The 20,435-nt window shown below is 34.1% G+C and overlaps 1 protein-coding gene across 1 annotated transcript in view; it reads right to left on the reverse strand.

Annotated features, from left to right (window-relative positions):
• Positions 1 to 8,378: 8,378 nt before the first annotated feature.
• The window catches only part of LOC135224855 (uncharacterized), a 27,448-nt gene continuing 15,391 nt past the window's right edge, over positions 8,379 to 20,435 (reverse strand). Inside the window, exon 3 of the mRNA XM_064264180.1 lies at positions 8,379 to 8,620. Coding sequence (XP_064120250.1) covers positions 8,379 to 8,620 — 242 coding nt within the window. The remainder of the gene's footprint in view (positions 8,621 to 20,435) is intronic.

Consider the following 20,435-nt stretch of genomic DNA (forward strand, 5'->3'; position numbering starts at 1 on the left):
CTGTATCTCTATTGAAATATGGGTAACACCACTTTTATTCTTTCTGTGACAAGTATCCAGAGTCAGATGGGATACATATTACAATCTTCCTAATATAAACATTTTTAGAAATAAGGTTTGTTGTTGTTTGATGGTTGTTGGCTTTGGCGCAGTAGGGGCTTATGCTGCTTTGTGCACCCGGAAGTATAGGCTCAGAGAAGTCTCATCATTTAGCTTCCTGTCATCATCTTTTATCTGATTAAATTTTGCTTGTTTTGATCAATTGATAATCTTTCTTTATTCATCTATAAAATGAAAACCGAGGATAGACATGAAAAAAGAAAAAGATTCATTTTGGTGAACAATGATCTGTCGATTTTCCTAGGTGGTACACACGCACGGCGGTAGATAGGTGAACCTAGTACTTTGTAATATGATCAAATGATGATACAAATATCCTTTCTATTTAATTTCTGGCCATTGGGAGCATTACCGTGGCAAGCTCGTTAAGCTGTCGTGTGCAGGAGCCAGATTTGAGGCGATTTCATTCCCCTGCAGTAAATTCAAAATATTTTCAGTTTTTTTTAAAATCTATTCTAGAGTTTAATAGACCCAGTGTGATTAAACTTTCCTGTACTGAACTAGAAATCGTTTTCAATTAACTCGTCATACTAATGCCAGAACAAGTTCATTAAACTTCATGTGTATTAAAAATGTTTATTCTGTGAATGTATATTATTATCGTTGGAAAATTACAGGTAAAAACGAAATTAGGATTTCGGTCTGAAAATCCGATGTGCAGGAATTAGCGACCGGAATAATTCTGTTAATGCAGAATTGTTAAGCGACATTCATGCCACTTCATGTAACGAACGTTTGTTTACCAGTTTGGTAATACGAACTCGTCGGAAATAACCAGTAATGATGGAAGCAAAACTACATTTTATTATTAGATAACAAGTGAAGTAATTTTAATGGGTCTGGGTAGCTCCTCGTTTCCCACAAAGAAGTCGGATGTGAGTCCATTGAAACTTTACCTGCGCGCGAATGTACAGTTGTATGTGTTTTCCCATATTGATTCTACGTGAGCAGTAAGGAAATCCGACACAAACCTGAATACTAAAAGAACATGAGGTCCATGTCTAGAGACAAAATAAGTTAACTTTAATTGGTATCTGATAAACATAAACAAAGAGAGGTCGACTCCTCTACCGTAGCTCTCGTGCTGTGGAATGGCAATGCATTTTCCTGCCAAACGTTTTACAGGAGATATATATATATATATATATATATATATATATATATAATATATATATATATATATATATATATATATATATATATATATACCAACCCTTCCGTAACTTATTCAATTAGTGATCAACCACACAGTGACATGAACATATATATATGTATATATATATATATATATATATATCTATATATATTATATATATTATATATATGGCAGTGCTATACCAACCGACTTAGCGTAAGATTATCGCAAGTCTAACATTCAGTAGTTGGTTTTGGTAGCTGACCGAGCTAATGTAAGTGTTTACATAATAAAAATATGGAATGTTAGTCCATATATATAAAAGACTAAAACTAAAGAGGTCAACCAGATTGCTTGCAGGAATGTGATCAGACTAGAGACGCTAAAGATGACGTATACAATAAAAGTAGGCTAAGATAACATGCCGTCACCTGTAGTCATTCAATTGTTTATAAACATTAGTCCAAGCTCCCTGCTTGAGACAACTACCGCGACCTATAATTCAAACGGCCTACGTGATCTGTAGCGTGTCTCATTTTGATTGTATGTTCGTATGAAACTATGTCATCTGATTGTATGTTCATATGTTCGAACTACTGTCTGTTCCCTCATAACTTGTAACAGAGATGGTAGTAGAGCAGAATAGAGTTAGCTATCGTCATTAGAAGACCTGTACCTCTTTACCTAAGCTTTATCATGTAGAGAGAATAGAATTAGCCATCATCAATTGGCAGAAGCGATCAAGCTATCGTCATTAGAAGACTTGTACAATCATACCTGATCTTCACCATGTAAAACTTCAGAAGAATATATATTTTTTATACTTCGTGTTTTCTACAAGAACCTCCTCACCGAATCATCATGAGTTTAACACATCGTCGTCATAAACAAGAAGATAATCCCGACTTCGTAAGTGATCTACAAACCCCAAGGACACTCCATTGAAGATGGAAGTGCAATACCAACCGACTTAGCGTAAGATTATCGCAAGTCTGACATTACCTCATAGGGCGCCTTATCATACAAGGCACAAGCCCTATATATATATATATATATATATATATATATATATATATATATATATATATATATATATATGTTCATGTCACTGTGTGGTTGATCACTAATTGAATAAGTTATGGAAGGGTTGGTAGCTCAAGTAATGTTTTTATGAAGCATCCGAAGCAGTTATTGAGCAATTTGAAGCGTTTCTCTTAGATTTTTGTGGATGCTGACAGACTTTGACTTGCAGCACTGGGAGCGGTGACGAGCGTCAAAATGTGGAGCTCTTATCCAACCCTTTGAGCTAAGTCGGAATCGCCGGGCCTTCCTCCGGCTTGGAAGTGTAAATGTAAATGTTTTTCTCTTCTTCTTCTTATTCCGGTTTTGAAAATCACGAGTGTTTTCATTCCATCTGGGTCTGTTTGTTTGAACGTGGCTTTGAGTTGTTTCTTTGGCCGAATTTAAAATTGCCTTCCTTTCCTCCGGGCCGCTGTATTTGAGATTGCTTGTGCTTCTACTGTACGTCGTTCATATTTGTATTTGTATTTCGTATACATTGTGTAGGTATTCGTAGAGGGTGATATAGTTTATATATATATATATATATATATATATATATATATATATATATATATATACTATATATATATTTTATTATTAATTTTAAAATGCAAATGCCGACGGTTACGGGCAGGCCTTAGGGAAGAAAGGAATAGGGGAAAAAAACGGTTGATTAAACAAGAAGTGGAAAATATTCTGTGGATCTGACGGTCAAAATGAAATAGCTTTTTCAGGAATGCTTAGAAAGCTTAAAATGTATATGAGGCGTCATCTAAGAAACTTCCCACGAATATTTATGTCGGAAAATACTCTATTGATGTGTTTATCTAAATAATGTGCATACGCAGTTTAATCATATATATTATATATATATAATATATATATTATAAATATATTAATATATATATATATATGTGTGTGTGTGTGGTGTTGGTGGTGTGTGTGTGTGTGGTGGTGGTTGTGTTTGTTGTTTGTTTGTTTGCTTGTGTATATATTTATGTATATTCCATATTCACGGCGATTACTCGTTCATACATGCAATTCTCTCAATATTCCAGTAATGTTTTATGTCAACGCAATCAAATTACACCATAAAACTCGTCATGGCCATCATTTCCCGTCAGATTTCAATTGTAAATAAATCTCGAACAACATTATTATCAAAGTTGGTAATGGAAGTAGTTATGACAACTATGTCAGCCAATCAGGGTTTATTGCGCTGGTTAATGCCTCCATACGAGTTGGCCAAACAATAGGAATACGCAGATACGAGCGAATAATCAGATTTTGCGTCGCCCATACAAACTCTCTCTCTCTCTCTCTCTCTCTCTCTCTCTCTCTCTCTCGAATGCTGGTGCTTGTTGGTACTTTTTACCCCACAGTTATTTTCAGAAGCACAAAAAATTCTTAATTTTATAATGAAAACACTAAACTTCAGTTGTTCGCACAGATCACCAAAACGTAATAGCTAGTAAGTGAACGAGTTAGAAATATAGAGTTAATAAGTCATTTTGATAATTGCATCTGCAACTGGAATATTACATATGTAAATTACTAATTTTGGCTTTTCCATTAAAATTACCGACCCTAATAGGGCACGTCCCCTCAGTCTAAAACTTTCCCCTAATGGGAAAATTGCATTCATTTGCAATGAAAAGAAACGAACACAAATCGAATACAGTATTATCAGAAGTGAGGACCCTCTGGTATCCATTCGGACGCCCGCATTCAGCATAGGTCAAGAAAGCCTCCGTAGTGTCCTGCCGGGCAACGGAAAACTGACCCTTATGCCGATCGACGTAAGGGTCAGGGTTGCGAATGAAAATCCGTGTCAAGTTGGACGGGTGTGCCCCTAATGGCGCCAACTTATTCATCGCTTTCTATTTATGTGTGTTAGCGAAAGGCTTGATTGGCCGCTGACGTACTAAGGGGACTTGGAGAAAGTTTAAGAGGAAAGTTAGGATAAGTTGGGTCGTGTGCACAGATCCATGAGAATAGCAGAAAGTGGCATAGGATAGAGGCCTAGAGGGAGACGGCGAGAATTAGAATAGACGAGGGGAGAGAGAGAGAGAGAGAGAGAGAGAGAAGAGAGAGAGAGAGAGATACTATATTTCAGGGTCTTTTACCAGTTCTTTGTCATAAGTTATGTTTTCAATTATTTTCTTATCTTTTGATGCTGGCTGAAGGAAATGTCTAATGCAAAAAGTTTGAGAAACGTTGGATTGTTTGTACAGTCATATTAAAATATTGCATCAGGTGCCTTAATGTTTCGTACAGTAGGTTTATATGTACATATATGGAAGTATTCAGCAAGCGGTATCTGGCAACAGTTCGCCTGGCCGAGCGCGCAGGCACATGATGTGCTATGGTGATAGGCTAAGTTTCTGTTAATTGGTTACAGGATGCCCTAGAGCAGGATCCTTTTCCTGCACACGACTAACTTACTCCAAACCAAAACATGTATTATATGGCAGGCGAGATAAATAACATTGTTTAAAAGAAATTATAATTATTATCGTTCTTTCCTGTGTTTCTTCTTTAATAATTGTGGTATTTTATTTTCTTCTTCTTCTTCTTGTAAGTCAACCTAACCATTTTTTTCAGTCTGAAGAGGGTTTCATTTTAGCACTCAAAATTGTAGACCTTTATGTTTTGCATATACAGCGTTAAAAACAAAACTATTTTCATATTTTTATTTATCATAATCAAAACATAAAAAAACATGTAAAATAAAAATGTTTGACTAGGCCTAATGGTCCTTGCCTGGTCTGTGAAAGGCAAAGAATCCTATAATATCCAGTATGATTTTGTTTATACCTAGGTATTTGTGTGGTGTTAGACTTTTTTATGACCAATAATGCCAAATATATAATTGATCATTTCGGTGTTGAATGGCCTAATTCTGAAACCGTATGGCTGGCGACTGAATTAGTCACTCCTTGAGAGGAAAATGTTTCCACTCTCCATAATGAGGTAAAACAGAAGAACAAAAATGTATTTCCATATATTATTAATATCGGTAATGGGCGGTGGATAATATTGATAGTGAGCAAGAGGTTAAAACGTAGCATTAAAAATTTCATTTAGTAGAAAAATATCAACTAATAAAAGTCAAATAAATGCCTTAGAATATAATTAAGGAACATCATCATCTAAAGATTAGTCACTATATTCTTTCGAGCAAAATTAAAGAAAAACAGTAAATTATCTTGATCCCTTGTAATTAGTAAGAAAGCGGTTTCTAGTCAGTTTAAGGTAATGAATGCTATTCACATCCTGATATTTAGTGTAGCTCCCAAAAGCACCGATCGGTCCGTTGACTCAGATGTCGTTATCTGTTTCGATATTGTGACTGCCTAAAACCATTCATTTATAATAAAATTGCAAATTTCCTTCTCTGGTAAATGTGAATTCTCATTAATATTTATAAACATGTTCTGTTAATTTGACTTTTTTTATGATATTAAAGAGAAAATTGGTGTATGTAAAATGTATAAGTTATCGTGCATCAACACCAGTCTCATCAAAACTCGGTGTTCCAGGCGTGCCAACCGAACCGCACACTTCAAATGCATTTCACCACCCTTCATTCAAGCGAAATGTGTTTATATTAATATAAGGAAGATATAAATTATTTGATATTTTTTATATATTTCATATGCTAACTTGAAATAACGTTTTTTTTTCTAACGGAATCGTCTTTCAACAAATGATAACCTGATAACATTAGATAAGCCAAACGCCATCGCTCACGTATTTTTTTTTTTTCTTTTTGCATAAAATAACCATCTTTATTAAGGTGATACTCTGTTATCACGGTTTGTGGCCTTGTTCCTGTCTAAATTTAGTGAAATATTTCATAATGATTCGGACAAAATACTTAAAAAACCTACATAAAACACGGTATTTCCATGCAATTTTATTTTTTATTTGTCATAATAGATTCCAATTTCCATATTATAAAATTTTCTTTCTCATACTAATTATTGTATGGAAAATAAAAAAGAAAAACGATCCGAACGATATATTTCGTAAAGTGATGCAATATGTAATAGCGCTAGATGGTCTAGTTATTATCCAAAAATCTCTCTCTCTCTCTCTTTAAAAAAACTCGGTCTTTATGTGGATTGTACAATTATTGTGCAATGTAATGGAAATGCTTGTTCAGTAAACTTTACATGTTGAGGTTCTTGTTATATATATATATATATATATATATATATATATATATATATATATATATATATATATATATATATATATATATATATATATATATATATATATATATATATATATATATATATATATATATATATATATATATACTATATAATGTGTGTGATCATCCCCGTGTGGGTGTATTATTATTATATAATATATATATATATATAATATAATATCATATATATATATATATATATATATATATAATATGCTATGTATATATATAAATAATACTATACATAATATATAATATTATATATATATATATGATATAAAATGATGAAAAGCAATAGAGTTCAGTCAGTAAGGGCATATGAAGTTCAGAAACATTACATTTGACATGACTAATCATCATACTGAGGCTTTTGAAAGTTAACAAAAGCCATTGAAAATTGCTGACGAGGTCAGAAGGCGGAAAAATACTCTCTCATCTGACGAGTGTCGGTGGCGTGTAATTCATTTTGTTTCACGATTGGAAAACTGCGTTTTGTACCTATCAAGAAACAATCGGACAGATTACCAGGAATGGCTGCTCCAATCTCAACGATTGAATTACACCCACTCTCTCTCTCTCTCTCTCTCTCTCTCTCTCTCTCTCTCTCTCTCTCTCTCTCTCTCAGGCAGCATTGGCTTGCGTAAAAAGAGAAAAAAATATATTTTTCCCCTGCCGGCGTCGGTTTGGTGTGAATTCCATGTTTAATCAGTCGTAAACTTTCGTCGTTCATTTTGGATCTAAAAGTTTAAAGGGTAAATACGATGCTTCTGTGCGTTCAACAGCCCCAAAAAAAGTAAATAAATAAATAAGATTTTAAAAAATGAAATTAATAAAATAAATAAATAAATGTATTTTTTGTAAACATTTTCAAAACCTTTCTTTTACTCCTTAACGACGCAGATCACCTTCATTGGTTATATAAAATATTCATTGTCTGTGAAAAAAATTAAGTTATAAAAAGGAAGAGTATATGTAAAAAAAAATACCCTTTTATAAATAAGAAAAAATAATTTTTTTTGCAATGTCTTATGCGTTCTTTTGTTAGAAATAAAAATTATGAAAGTCTTCAACAGATTTCGTTACGCCTTGCTTAGATGAAATTATATATATATATGGTTTTCTCGGTGAAATTTGATACGCTATTCCCAAAAGAGATCTTTCCCAAATTTTTTAACTTGTTATATGATGCATAAAATAAGATGAAAAATATTTTTTCCGCGATGAAATCTGCTGCACTAGAAGTAAAAGCAGAAAATATTTTTACGCGGAATTTTCATCATGGTTTTTAGGATGTAACACATTATATTTTGAAATAGATGAATTACATTATAAGCAGAGGATGAAGAACATAGTTCGTGCGGAATTTGTTGGCCGGAACTAAAATAGATTAAGATAAGGCCAATTTCAATCTTGTTGGCAACAACAAGATCCCCTTCATCTGCCGAGAGCAACCAGATTCGCTGAACGGCAGCTACAATATGAGGTAATGTGCTTCGCTGAATCGAACTTCTCTGTTGCAGAAGGTTTGGTTCCTCACACGGTTCCACTGTGGAACAGCCTCCCAGAGGATCGTGCAATTGGAACTACAGAAGTTCAAGCGAAAATGCAATGCATTACTACCTAATACTATTCATCTTGCCTTTTTATACCTTCTTTTCTATTTATTATTTATTTTTTCTTTTCTAATAAGTGGTGTCTCTTCTTTCTTGTATTTCCCTTTACTTCTTCTTACTTCTTCCTAATGAACACCATATGCTTTGGAAGCTTGAATCTCAAGTGGCCTTGTTTCATATGAACAAGTCTCGTCTACTGAATTATAAATAATAAAGAAAACGGTGGTCAATGGTAAATATAATTTGGGTAATCCCAAGGTCTGAGCTGTGCAATACTGCTAATTCTGCCCCTGTTTGCTTGTATGGCGTTTTGTGGGTTGGCTTCGCGGAAAAGGGATTTCTGGAGGGATGATGTACAGGAGGAGGAGGAGGAGGAGGAGGAGGAGGAGGAGGAGGAGGAGGAGGAGGAGGAGGAGGAGGAGGATCCTGGTTTAGAAGTTCCCCTTGAAGTTGTTTTCAACAAAACTTCTGAATAGGGAATGGGAAAGTTAATCTCTTGAAAGTTGCTCTTCTTTGATCTGTTTGTCCACTGCAGTCCATTTTTATTTTTAGTTTTTCTCCTTTTTCCTCTCTCCGTATGGGCTGGGCTAGATAAGGGCAGTAGAAAAAAGGGCTGCGTAGCTTACAGAAACAGAAACGGTGAGAGAAATAGACATGATTTTGTTAGGGGGAATTAAATAATTAAATATAAATGGAAGGGTATGGTGCAGTCACAGGCTTGCTTTATTGAAAGCCATTGAAATAAAACAGGTTGACTTAACTTCAGACTGAGAGGAGTGAAGGTTGACACCCTTTTTTCTGTTTATGCCATCTTTATATACTATGTTAATGTTCGTGTTACTTCATTTCGACTTTGGTGTAATGTGAAAAGTGTTCTGAGCTTTTCAGACGAAGAATGCAGAACGTGAATTTTATCACTTTTGTCATTTCACATAAGACCGCAATCTATACCAGATATATATATATATATATATATATATATATATATATATATATATATATATATATATAATATATATATATATATATATATATGATCAGGACTCTTGACACTAAAACTAAAGAACCAAGACGATAGATAATAATTCTGTCCAGATCCAACTAAATGGTGATCCTATTCACATTCTTGTGCATTACATTACATTTCAGTATTTTCAGTCTAGTGCCTTTTAACCTCTGACGTTTAGAATACGAAGGTCACTATGAACCGGCCTCTATACCTTTGATATATACGCACTTTTTAGGAACAAACACCGCCTACCAGGCATTTATAAACTAAATCGAAATAGAATTACAATATTTTTGTCCGAAAGGGGTTGTTCCTTACCGGTTGGTATTTCATCGCCGATCTTTAAAACTTGGCCCATTAAAAGACGAGTTATGGACACGGCTGTTATTATCAGATTTTATTTATTTCCCAGAGTTTAATAACTCTTCGATCGAAAAAGAAAAACAATATCATAAAGATAAACTCCTCTTTATTGTACGCTCTTCCCTTTAACGGCTGGGCAGTTTCTTAATGGAAAGTTAGAATGAAATACAGCCTTCTCGGGAAGATTACGGTGTATCAGATGGGATTTCCTAACGAGAGGAAGAACACTGAACGATTGTGCAAAACAAATAAACATTATGACTGGTAAAGATTGATATATATATATATATATATATATATATATATATATATATATATATATATATATATATATATATATATATGTGTGTGTGGTTCTGTATATATATGTATATATATATATATATATATATATATATATATATATATATATATATATATATATATCTCTGTGTGTGTTTATGTATTTATGTAATGTATATATATATATATATATATATATATATATATATATATATATTATATATATATATGCAAGCAAGATTGATATGAATAGGGCCAAGTATACAAGAGCCTTATGTTAGGGTATACGAAGTGCTGAATGTTTTCGAAAGTTTTGCATTAAAAGTATCATTCATGGAATGATAATTCTTTGTTTTATATAAATGTGTATATATATATTATATTATATAAATATATATATATATATATAGATATATATATATCATATATCGGGAGCCACACCCTGCCAATAAAACGGCCTAATGATGAATATATATTTTCTACTTACACATCGTAGTACGTGAACGTAAATTTAATATACATTAATATAAAAAATTTTCTGTGGAAAGAAAACGAGAAAATAGTAAACAAAAAACCTCTATATGAGTTAAAGCTGACTGCAGCTGGAAATAAGTGCAAGGAAAGTAAACAGAAAGTACAAAAAAAGGAAACTTCGTCATTACAAACATTTTTCCAGGCCACGTCTGGCCTGTCAGTTTAGGGAACAAATCAAGGCAAGCAACACCAAAATCATTTTACGTTGATGTAAAACTTTTGTGAGTGTGTGTGTGTTTCTGCTTTCATACATTCGTGTCGTGTTTTCTTTAAATGCTTGTCATTGATATGAAGTGCGTGCTTGTTTTTCTGGTTTACAGTTTGATATGTTTTCATTTTTTCCCTCCATTTTTCATATATTTTGTTTTTTTATTCGTTTTGAAATGTTTAATTTTACGTTCCGTACATTGCATCTAGACAAAATATATTTTAGTTTTGTAATTAGATCAAAATGTAAAGGAGATTGTACTTTTCATCATTTATTGTGGAATATATATATATATATATATATATATATATATATATATATATATATATATATATATATTGTAAATTAAAGTATATGTATTATATATATATATATATATGTGTGTGTGTGTGTGTGTGTGTGTGTGTGTGTGTGTGTGTGTGTGTACGCAAATGGGTGAAGGTATATAAAAGTACGATAGTTTTACCATAAAACTACCTCGGTAACCTTGTCTCTACTGTTTTGAGAGCAGATTATTTATGTGACATTGTTCCGATGTTATGTTTATGTTATACTAAGATTTTTAGCCGAAATATGTCCTCCTGCTTTAGAGAAGAAGAAGAAACGCTCACTGAATCAACGTCTTTTTCTTATCTCTAATTGACAAATTGTTCTTGATATCGCATGACCAAATTTCCTTTAATAATGTAATTTGGAGTCAGGTCCAGGGACGGAATTAAAGGTGATCTACCCTCATTGCCCTGAGGGAGATGACCCAGAACGGGCTTATACCTCCTCCAAATTATTTTATTTCAAGATTCTTGTCTTTCTCACGTTTCGTGTAGACTCCTTGGGATCTTGCTTTTCCTGCTTTTGCTGGGTTTCTTATGTGATTAATTCATGCTTCCCTCGTTCTTTTCTTTCCAGATGTGAAAAGAATTTTTATTCTTTCATCATGATTTTCTTGTCGTCTCGTTCTCTCTTCTCTTTCCGCTGTGCCTCGCCCTATCTTTATCCCAGTGCTTCATGACCGTGAGACATGTTTCGTTCATTTCACCCCTTCGAATTTCTGAGGATGACCTACACTGTCGGATTCGTTCTGGAAAACGCAATTACTCATCCAGTAATCTTTTGAAACGGTGGGAGAGACGGACGCGAGTCTCACAGGCCAAGTTTGATTAATATGTGAATGGGAAAATCTAATTTCCAAAAGCAGTCTTGCTTGATCTTCGCCACAGAAATACACAGACCAAACTGACCATATTATGAATCATGCTGTTGGCTGCCAGGGCACAAATCAATTTAATATTGCATAACAAGCGGTGCTTTAGTAGCATTCAAGGGCTATATTTGTAGTTTTGACCTTTCACGAAGTGCACTTGATTCTGCAATAAACTGCATTTTGCACACAGCCAGATGCAAGAATTGCGTATTCCGATCTATCCATGTATAAATAACCTTTGTGTGACCTTTTAGCATCAGTCGTGCGGAGAAAGGGATATGCCCTTTATGATACCAATGGTTTTAAAAGGAAAAACGGGAATAAAACAAGATCAGTGACCGTGTTTCAAGGTTGAAAACATGATGGTGTTGAGTAAGCTTAGGCAAGACTGATTGTACAAGAAAACTTTTCTGAAATATCTAAAATCTAAGAACATTTTTTCCGTTACTCTACGACTACGTAGGTGTTCGGTGTAACCGTTGATAATTTCACCTCTGTATTGTACTGTTCCCGACTATTGAAAGTGAGCATATGTAGAATGAGACAGTCGAAGCTTCGACAAATAGCTACCTTTAAGATGCCTTATCAGTTATGTGCTTGAGGTGCTTTCATTCTTCCTGATTCATTGATGCTTCGCAGTCTTTCTAGAGTCCTTATGTCTCCCACGTAGTTTTCCACGTTTGTTTCAGTCCAATGTTTCCTTTATCTTTCTGTTCTCCGTCCCAAGGTTCTCAAGTTAAAGGTAAAATGGACTGTTGATGCTTTATATCTAAATCTGTAACGACACACGTTGCAGAAGTTCACTTTTCCAGTTGATTTTAAGATAGATGTACTGAATTTGGCTGCGGTTGATTCGTTTTTAGACATTACTTAAATTTCTAACCCAGCTTATTGAGCCAGAAATGATCTGTTTACTGATGAAATTCCTTAGTATCGATTTATTTTGCACTCTGTTCCGGGCTCGTAATGGAGGCCATATTGCTATTTAAAATTACGTATCAATTTTTGTGGTTACTATAGATATTTGCATAAGTTGCCTTGTTTTCATGTTTTCGTATCATATTTTTCCTGTATTTTGCTAGATATTTTTTCCATCCACGTCGTCCTTAGAAGACTACTCATATAATGTTTATTCTCATTGGTCTTTGTTATACTCGCTATTGTACCCAGTAACTTCAAGTTGAAATAAAATCTTTTTTTTTTTCTATTGTGTCAGTTCTATGTAATGTTTAACGTAGCAGAGTGAACCTGAGTACGCAGCAGTAAATATTTATCATAACTCAGAAAAAATTTAACAAACGAACTGAAATTAGGGTTCATGGCTTTCGAAAAATTGTTTTTCCTTAGGGTACGTCTTCATTTCACTACATTTAAGCAAAGCAGGATCGAAATGCAGCACAAGTGTTCCTTCCAGTCATTTTTCTGTTGCGGAATTATGCGGAATTATCTGTGCAACTACACACACACACACACACACACACACACACACACATATATATATATATATATATATATATATATATATATATATATATATATATATATATAATTATGAATTTGCCTCTTTACTTGTGTATATGCCACTTTAGTTTTGGTTTCGCAACTTGTTTTCGGGTGAGTTCTTGGGGTGGTTATAATTAGCACTTGTTTTGCACATCGAATTGCAAACTTTTCGAGTTGGCTAACTGGAACTCGGTTAGATTTAATTATCGCTGTTGTTATTACTGCCAATTTATTATTGTTCATGTTCATAATGCGGTAAAACTTTATTGCTATCTCTCACAAAACGCCAGCCCCATATGTAAAAAAAAACTAAAAAAAAACAGGTCAAATAAGAATATGAGAATAATAAGATTTACTGATAATGATGTTGTCGAAGTTCTAATTTGTACGTGTTGCCTTCGTTCAAAGAACATCCAGATACAGATGTACAGACATTTTGAAACGATAATGAGAATTGCTCTCATTAGAATGCTACATTAACGCCAGGATTTAAATCCATAGTCTATATTTTGAGGTGGTAGTAAATATGTGAAGCCTACAGTGTCAAATTAATCAAGATTGGCATAATTCGTCGGTGAAATTTTTACGCACTCGTATTTTTATTTTTTTTTTTTTTTTTTTTTTTTTCATCATTCATGGATTGTGCTTCTTTGCTGCCTTGTCAGCTAGCAAAATTATACAAGACTACAAGACACTGCTACTAGGAGTATATTTTTTATATTAATCATAATAACAGAGGATTTTCTACTTCTGCAGTACAGATAGCAAGATATCAGCTGCGGATTTTACCGTCAGCTCAAAAATAAACAAAATTAATAAAAGTAGATTATAATTTTATTTTTAGGTTCTTGTTCGTTATCTTTGTGTGCGTTCTCTTTCTACATGTGAGAGCATATATTCCCTTCTTAACTGGAAAAAGTGAAGAGATTTATTCTTTATGTTTTTGCTCACGAGAATACGAATTCGCTCATTCTTTCGCAATTATTTCATGGTTCAAATGTTTCTTTCTAGACTTCTTTAGAATTTCAAAGTTATTTTTCTCAGTCGCTTTCATCCTCTTAAAGCATGACGGACTGACATCGTGGAAAAATAGAGATGTGAAAAATAGAAAATACAAGATTAAATGAATGAAGACAAACATGGCTTGAAGAAAACTCAAGAAGGAAAAGAAACATAACATCGCAGAACTCCCTGCTTCAGTAAGAAAGCGTATTGATCAACGAACTTTTTTTTTTTCTTTTTTTTTTTTTTTTTTTTTTTACTTTAATTGATAATGACTCAAGATAACGTTAAAGAAGATAATGATGCTTCTAAAGCTAGATATAATTGGTCCTTAATGACCGATTCCCATTATAAAACTGATACAATTCCCCGAAGACGTTAATTCGCCGAAATAGCAGATTTATAAAGGAAATGAATCATTAATCGTGACTCGGTCCCTTCCTCCAGTTTTACTCGTCCTTCCCTGTTAATTGAAACCGTGGCCAAAAGTACTAAAAAGGCATAAACTTAGATTAGAGAATGCAAATTAGCCTCACTGTCAGAAAGAGATTAATGCGGCGGCGGGAGGTAAAACTTGACCGGGTTATTTTCTTCCTGTTGTGTCTCATTAGCCGAGAAAAACGAAAAGGCGATTCCGTTAACAATGGCGATTTAAATGCTCGAATTGCCTTAAGATAATGCTGCGCTCCAACTCTCTCTCTCTCTTCTCTCTCTCTCTCTCTCTCTCTCTCTCTCAACCGGTTACGTTTTTCTATGGGAGGTGGGGAATAGACTGAGAAGGGACGAAATTAAAGATATGTAGAGGATTATCTCTCTCATCTTTTGAAAGATTAGAAGTTATTTATCTGCTCCGTGTTTTTTTAAGATACGCGGCCTTTGCAGAATTATATATGAAAGGTCTTTGATTATGAAAATGAAATGCCTCGACAGAATTGGTTTATAAAAGTGGATTTGGGTAATGATGGTGAGAAGATATTAAACGTTCCTATCTTTTTAAATATTCTTACCTTTAGAGGTCAATGTAGTTCTCTGTTTATATATATATATATATATATATATCATATATATATATATATATATATATATATATATCTATATACTATATACATATATATATATATATATGGGTGTGTGTGTTTAGTTGAAGTCCTCCTAGGCTTCTGTAAGCTCATAGGGCCAGCGCTGATTTCATATATATATACATATATACATACATACATGCATATACATATATACATATATATATATATATATATATGTGTGTGTGTGTGTGTGTGTGTGTGTTGTGAAGTGAGTTTGAGTGTGAGTGTGAGTGTGTGTGTGTGTGAGAAATTAGAGCTGGCCCTATTAGCTTGCAGTGACCAAGGAGAACTTCTTTATCTGAAAAGATTAAAATGTCAAAATCTACGACAGAGAAATGAAAATCCTGACCGGTTTCGGCTTTATTTGTATTCGGCATATACTATGTAATAATGAGTTGTGTCTCCTAAAGGAGATGGCTTCCGAGATAAAACCAAGACAGTGGTCACAGGCAAATTCATACTTTTATCTGCTCCTATGCGGATAAACCCTAGTTTCAGAAAACTTCCCCAGCCTTAACCACTTCGTATATACAGAACTCATCAGCATCTCAAAATTTCCCTCCTGTAGTACTGCACCAGATTTGTAGGGGTTAGCAAAGACAAGACTATAATATGTATAAAATCAGAGAGAAACAAAATTCAAGCGGAAAAATATGATTACAATAGCCCTTCTAACTTTTTTAAACTGAAACTAAAAAAATGGTCTGTCAGCAATGTCTGTTAAATGAAGAAGAAAAAAAAAAAAAGTCTTGCGATACCAGTAAGAATGAAGGACGCCGGTCCAAGATATCAAAGGTAGTTGCAGCATGTTAACACTAATATGTTACTTGCCTTAACGTGCTACAGCCTCTCCTGCATTAACCATACCCACGACTAATAAAGTACTTTAGGAATTACAATATATATATATGTGTATATATATATATATATATATATATATATATATATATATATATATATATATACTATATATATATATATATATATATATATATATATATATACATACATACATTCACACACACACACATACACACACACACACACACACACACACACACACACACACATATATATATATATATATCTATATATATAATATATATATATATATATATATATATATATTATCATATATATTGTGTGGGTGGTGTGTGTTGGTGTGTGTGTGTGTGTGAATGTATGTATGTATGTATATATATATATATATATATATATATATATATATATATATTATATATGTATAATATATATATATATATCTAATATACACATTATATATATTGTAATTCCTAAAGTACTTTATTAGTCGTGGGTATGGTTAATGCAGGAGAGGCTGTAGCACGTTAAGGCAAGTCAACATATTATGTTAACATAGCTGCGCAACTACCTTTGATATCTTGGACCGGCGTCCTTCATTCTTACTGGTATCGCAAGACTTTTTTTTTTTTCTTCTTCATTTAACAGACATTGCTGACAGACCATTTTTTTAGTTTCAGTTTAAAGTTAGAAGGGCTATTGTAATCATATTTTTCCGCTTGAATTTTGTTTCCTCATCTGATTTTATATAGCTTGAATTTGCTCTTTCTGAAGGTGGTGTAGTTCCCCACGAAGATCATTTCCTTCCAGCACCTCTTTCACTCCATTTATCCAGTGCCTATTACTTGTTATTCTCCTCCGTTCTCCTAACACTTCCGAATTATGCACTGTTTTACCGTCTTGTCGTCCTTTATTTTTCCAACGTAACCAAACCCTATCAAAACACTTGGATGCTTTTTCTCACGGTAACCTCGTTCTACCATGTCATCATTTCTTACTCTTCTTTTCTTCTTATTGGCTGAACATTCTCTTCGTACGTTCCCACCTAGGCTTCCATAACCACTCCAGGTCTTTTCCCAATCTATTGCGCGCACTTTAGGAACTTTCTTGCTTCACTTATTCGATGAGACCCCTCCTTTCTTTTCCCGCTACCATTCGTTATATTTACTCCTTAATGACCACAACAATCAGCCACTTCGGTATTATCATTCATTGCTTCATCTGCTTGATGTCCATTTATATTCGTACCCATATTCTGGCTCACATTGGCACTTTCTCCTCTTACAGACACTTCCAGACTTTTTGGTTGTTCTCTGCAGTTTCTCTTCACTATTATATACAAGTACTAAATTAGTATGCAAGCATCATAATTTCCATATTCCATTCATGACCTATTTTCCTACTCCATATCTTTAAGCCTATATCTCATTATTGTTGCGCTACTTCCATCACTCCATTCTTAAAGATCTTATACAGTCAAAAAGGCGTAACTCTTACTTTTCTTGAATCCACTTGTACACCAAACTTAATCAGCAGTATGCATTAAATACACACGTTCTTCACTTCCATCAGAAAATTCCTCGCTCAACAAGCTATCATCTTGTATATCATGCATACTCAAAACCTCTTTCTAGACTATTGTATGACGTGTGTATTGATTCCCGCGCCTCTTTCTTGTCCGAACCCAGAGGGAAACATGAAACTTGAAGTATGAATGTTACTGTTAGCAGAAGCCGTGCGGTACCCTTCCGAGAAAGACATAACATTAATTACCATAACACTAGGAGAAGAAATTTGTCAACAAAAACCCTATTCTACAAAGCAGGTTTCTGTCATCATAAATATATACCTTGGGCTTAAGGCGTATAAAAAATGAGAAATGAGTTTCATGGAGTGAGCCATTATTTGTCTGTTTCTGACTGGTTGGGCCACTCCTCTCTCTCTCTCTCTCTCTCTCTCTCTCTCTCTCTCTCTCTCTCTCTCTCTCTCTCTCTCTCTCTCTCCAACATTTTGCGATGGCAAGTCTGTAAAGAGAAGAAAAACATCCTGAGTGATATAAGAATTTCCAGACGGAAGTCATGAAACCCGCATCAAGTATAGCAACTTTAGAAAAAGACATAAAATGAACTTAAGGGTAAGAATTGGAGGCGAGACAGAAAATGAGTTCCAAAAGCACGTCGAAGGAACATGAGAAAACGAGACTAAAGTCATTTTTAATGGGTCGGTGGAATAGTTGGACCGAAAGATCAATTTAATGAGCAACGGACAATCCTCGATAAAAGTGGATGATTTTTTTTTCCTTCTGAGAAAATTTCGCCACAGACTAACATAACAAAGGCTTTGAATGCCTCGGTGCTCTTTTAGAGATGACTTCTTTGGCTTCTCTGCCAGTCAATGTATATCCCTGCAGTACATGTACGTCAACAAACATCCAGGCATTATATATACGTATATATATATATATATATATATATATATATATATATATATATATATATATATATATATATATATATATATATATATATATATGTGTGTGTGTGTGTGTGTATAATGCTACGTATTCATTATTTAACAGTGATTCATTAATTTCTCCATTCTATACTCTTTCCGTTACAAACATTATTTGGATTTTGTCATTTCGTAAATAATTTTCGTCTCTCATGAAACATTTTTTGAATTAAAAAGAAAATGGTAAAATGCAGACTTTTTTTCCCCCCCGACATTTCCAAGAACCACGACCAAGAAATCTCTTCATAAACTCATTATCTTTACTTTTCTTCTCGTTCACATTTCATCTTAACCCTTTATAGTTCTGTACCCTCCACTCCCCCCTCCAAATCTGGATGCCCCATTATCTTCCTATTAGCAGTCTGGAGCCACGATAGGATATGAAGGAACTACATTTTTTTTAAATAGTGCCCTTACTTCCTGAAAGAACTACTGCGTTGTTTGTGTGTGTTTCACTGTATGCGCGTTTGCGTTTGTTTAGACGTTTTACTTAGTCTAATGTAACCAAGGGTTGCGCTGGTTAACTTATCAGCTTTCTGCCTACGGCATATCTCCTCGTTCTCTTTCCTTCCTTTTTAGATATTAGACATGGATATTCTTTGCTAGAATAATTAATGACCTCTACTTGTTATATTACATTGTTATCGAAGATCTTTTTATCTCGTATTTCCTGCTTTAGGGATTTTTCTATAAGTAACCACTTTCATTAGACATCCTCACATCTGGTCTTTCGTTTCTTATTCTGATCAGTGTTTCACAAATTGGTCTTATAGTTTTGAAATCTAAATTCAGTCTTATAATGGTAAAGAGTCTAACGCTTATGACCCAAAGCAATTACCCTGAGCAAGTACCACTCTCACATATGAAAATTAAAATTCAGTGGTTAATATTTTATTTAATGATGAGGTTTCTGATGATGGCTATCTTCATACCTTAAATACTGTTAATGACCAACAGCGTAATGGGCCAAGATCCTGATGAATTAAACCAGACTATTGGCCTTTTCTTCACTCTTTAGCGTCCACTAGCATGCATAATGCGCCTCAGTGGCGGGATCGGTATGGTCTTGGCCTGCCACCTCGGTGGCCGCGAGTTCGATTCTTGGGCAGTCTACTGAGGGGTTAGAGATGTGTATTTCTGGTGATAGAAGTTCACCCTCGACGTGGTTCGGAAGTCACGTAAAGCCGTTGGTCCCGTTGCTGAATAACCATTGGTTCCATGCAACGTAAAAACACCATGCAAACAAACAAACAAACAAGTTAACATGCATAATCTACGGGTAGTTGAATGTTTGTAGGAAATTGCGGAGAAACGATCTCAGATTTCGTTAAGAACGGCGCTGAGAAATTTCAGCGATCCCCCATGCCTTATCTGAGTGAATTTCATTCGTGGATCATTGTTAATTTTCTTTTGAAAACACGCTTAGGAGCAGAACACTTACACTAAAGTTCTACACTTTTGCAACGGGCAACTGACATTGACGATGAGGTTATTAACATTTTGGTATAATTGAAGTCGTAAACACCACACTGGCATTCTCGTTCGTATGGAATTCAGTTATCTCTTGTGTCTGTACAGAAATGTTATGAACAGAAGTGGAACCTGTTAATGTGACATCTTATGGCAAATGGGGCAATTAAACCCCCGAAAAGTCAACGCTGGTTTCATGTACAGAAGCAAATTAAGTAAAGGGTTTGTGAATATATGAATCCTTAATGATTCCTTTCAGCATTCCGCATCGTTAATGTCTGCACAAACAGAAGGAAAAC

Source organism: Macrobrachium nipponense, chromosome 12 (genome assembly GCF_015104395.2).
Source record: "Macrobrachium nipponense isolate FS-2020 chromosome 12, ASM1510439v2, whole genome shotgun sequence".
NCBI classification, from domain to species: Eukaryota; Metazoa; Arthropoda; class Malacostraca; order Decapoda; family Palaemonidae; genus Macrobrachium; species Macrobrachium nipponense.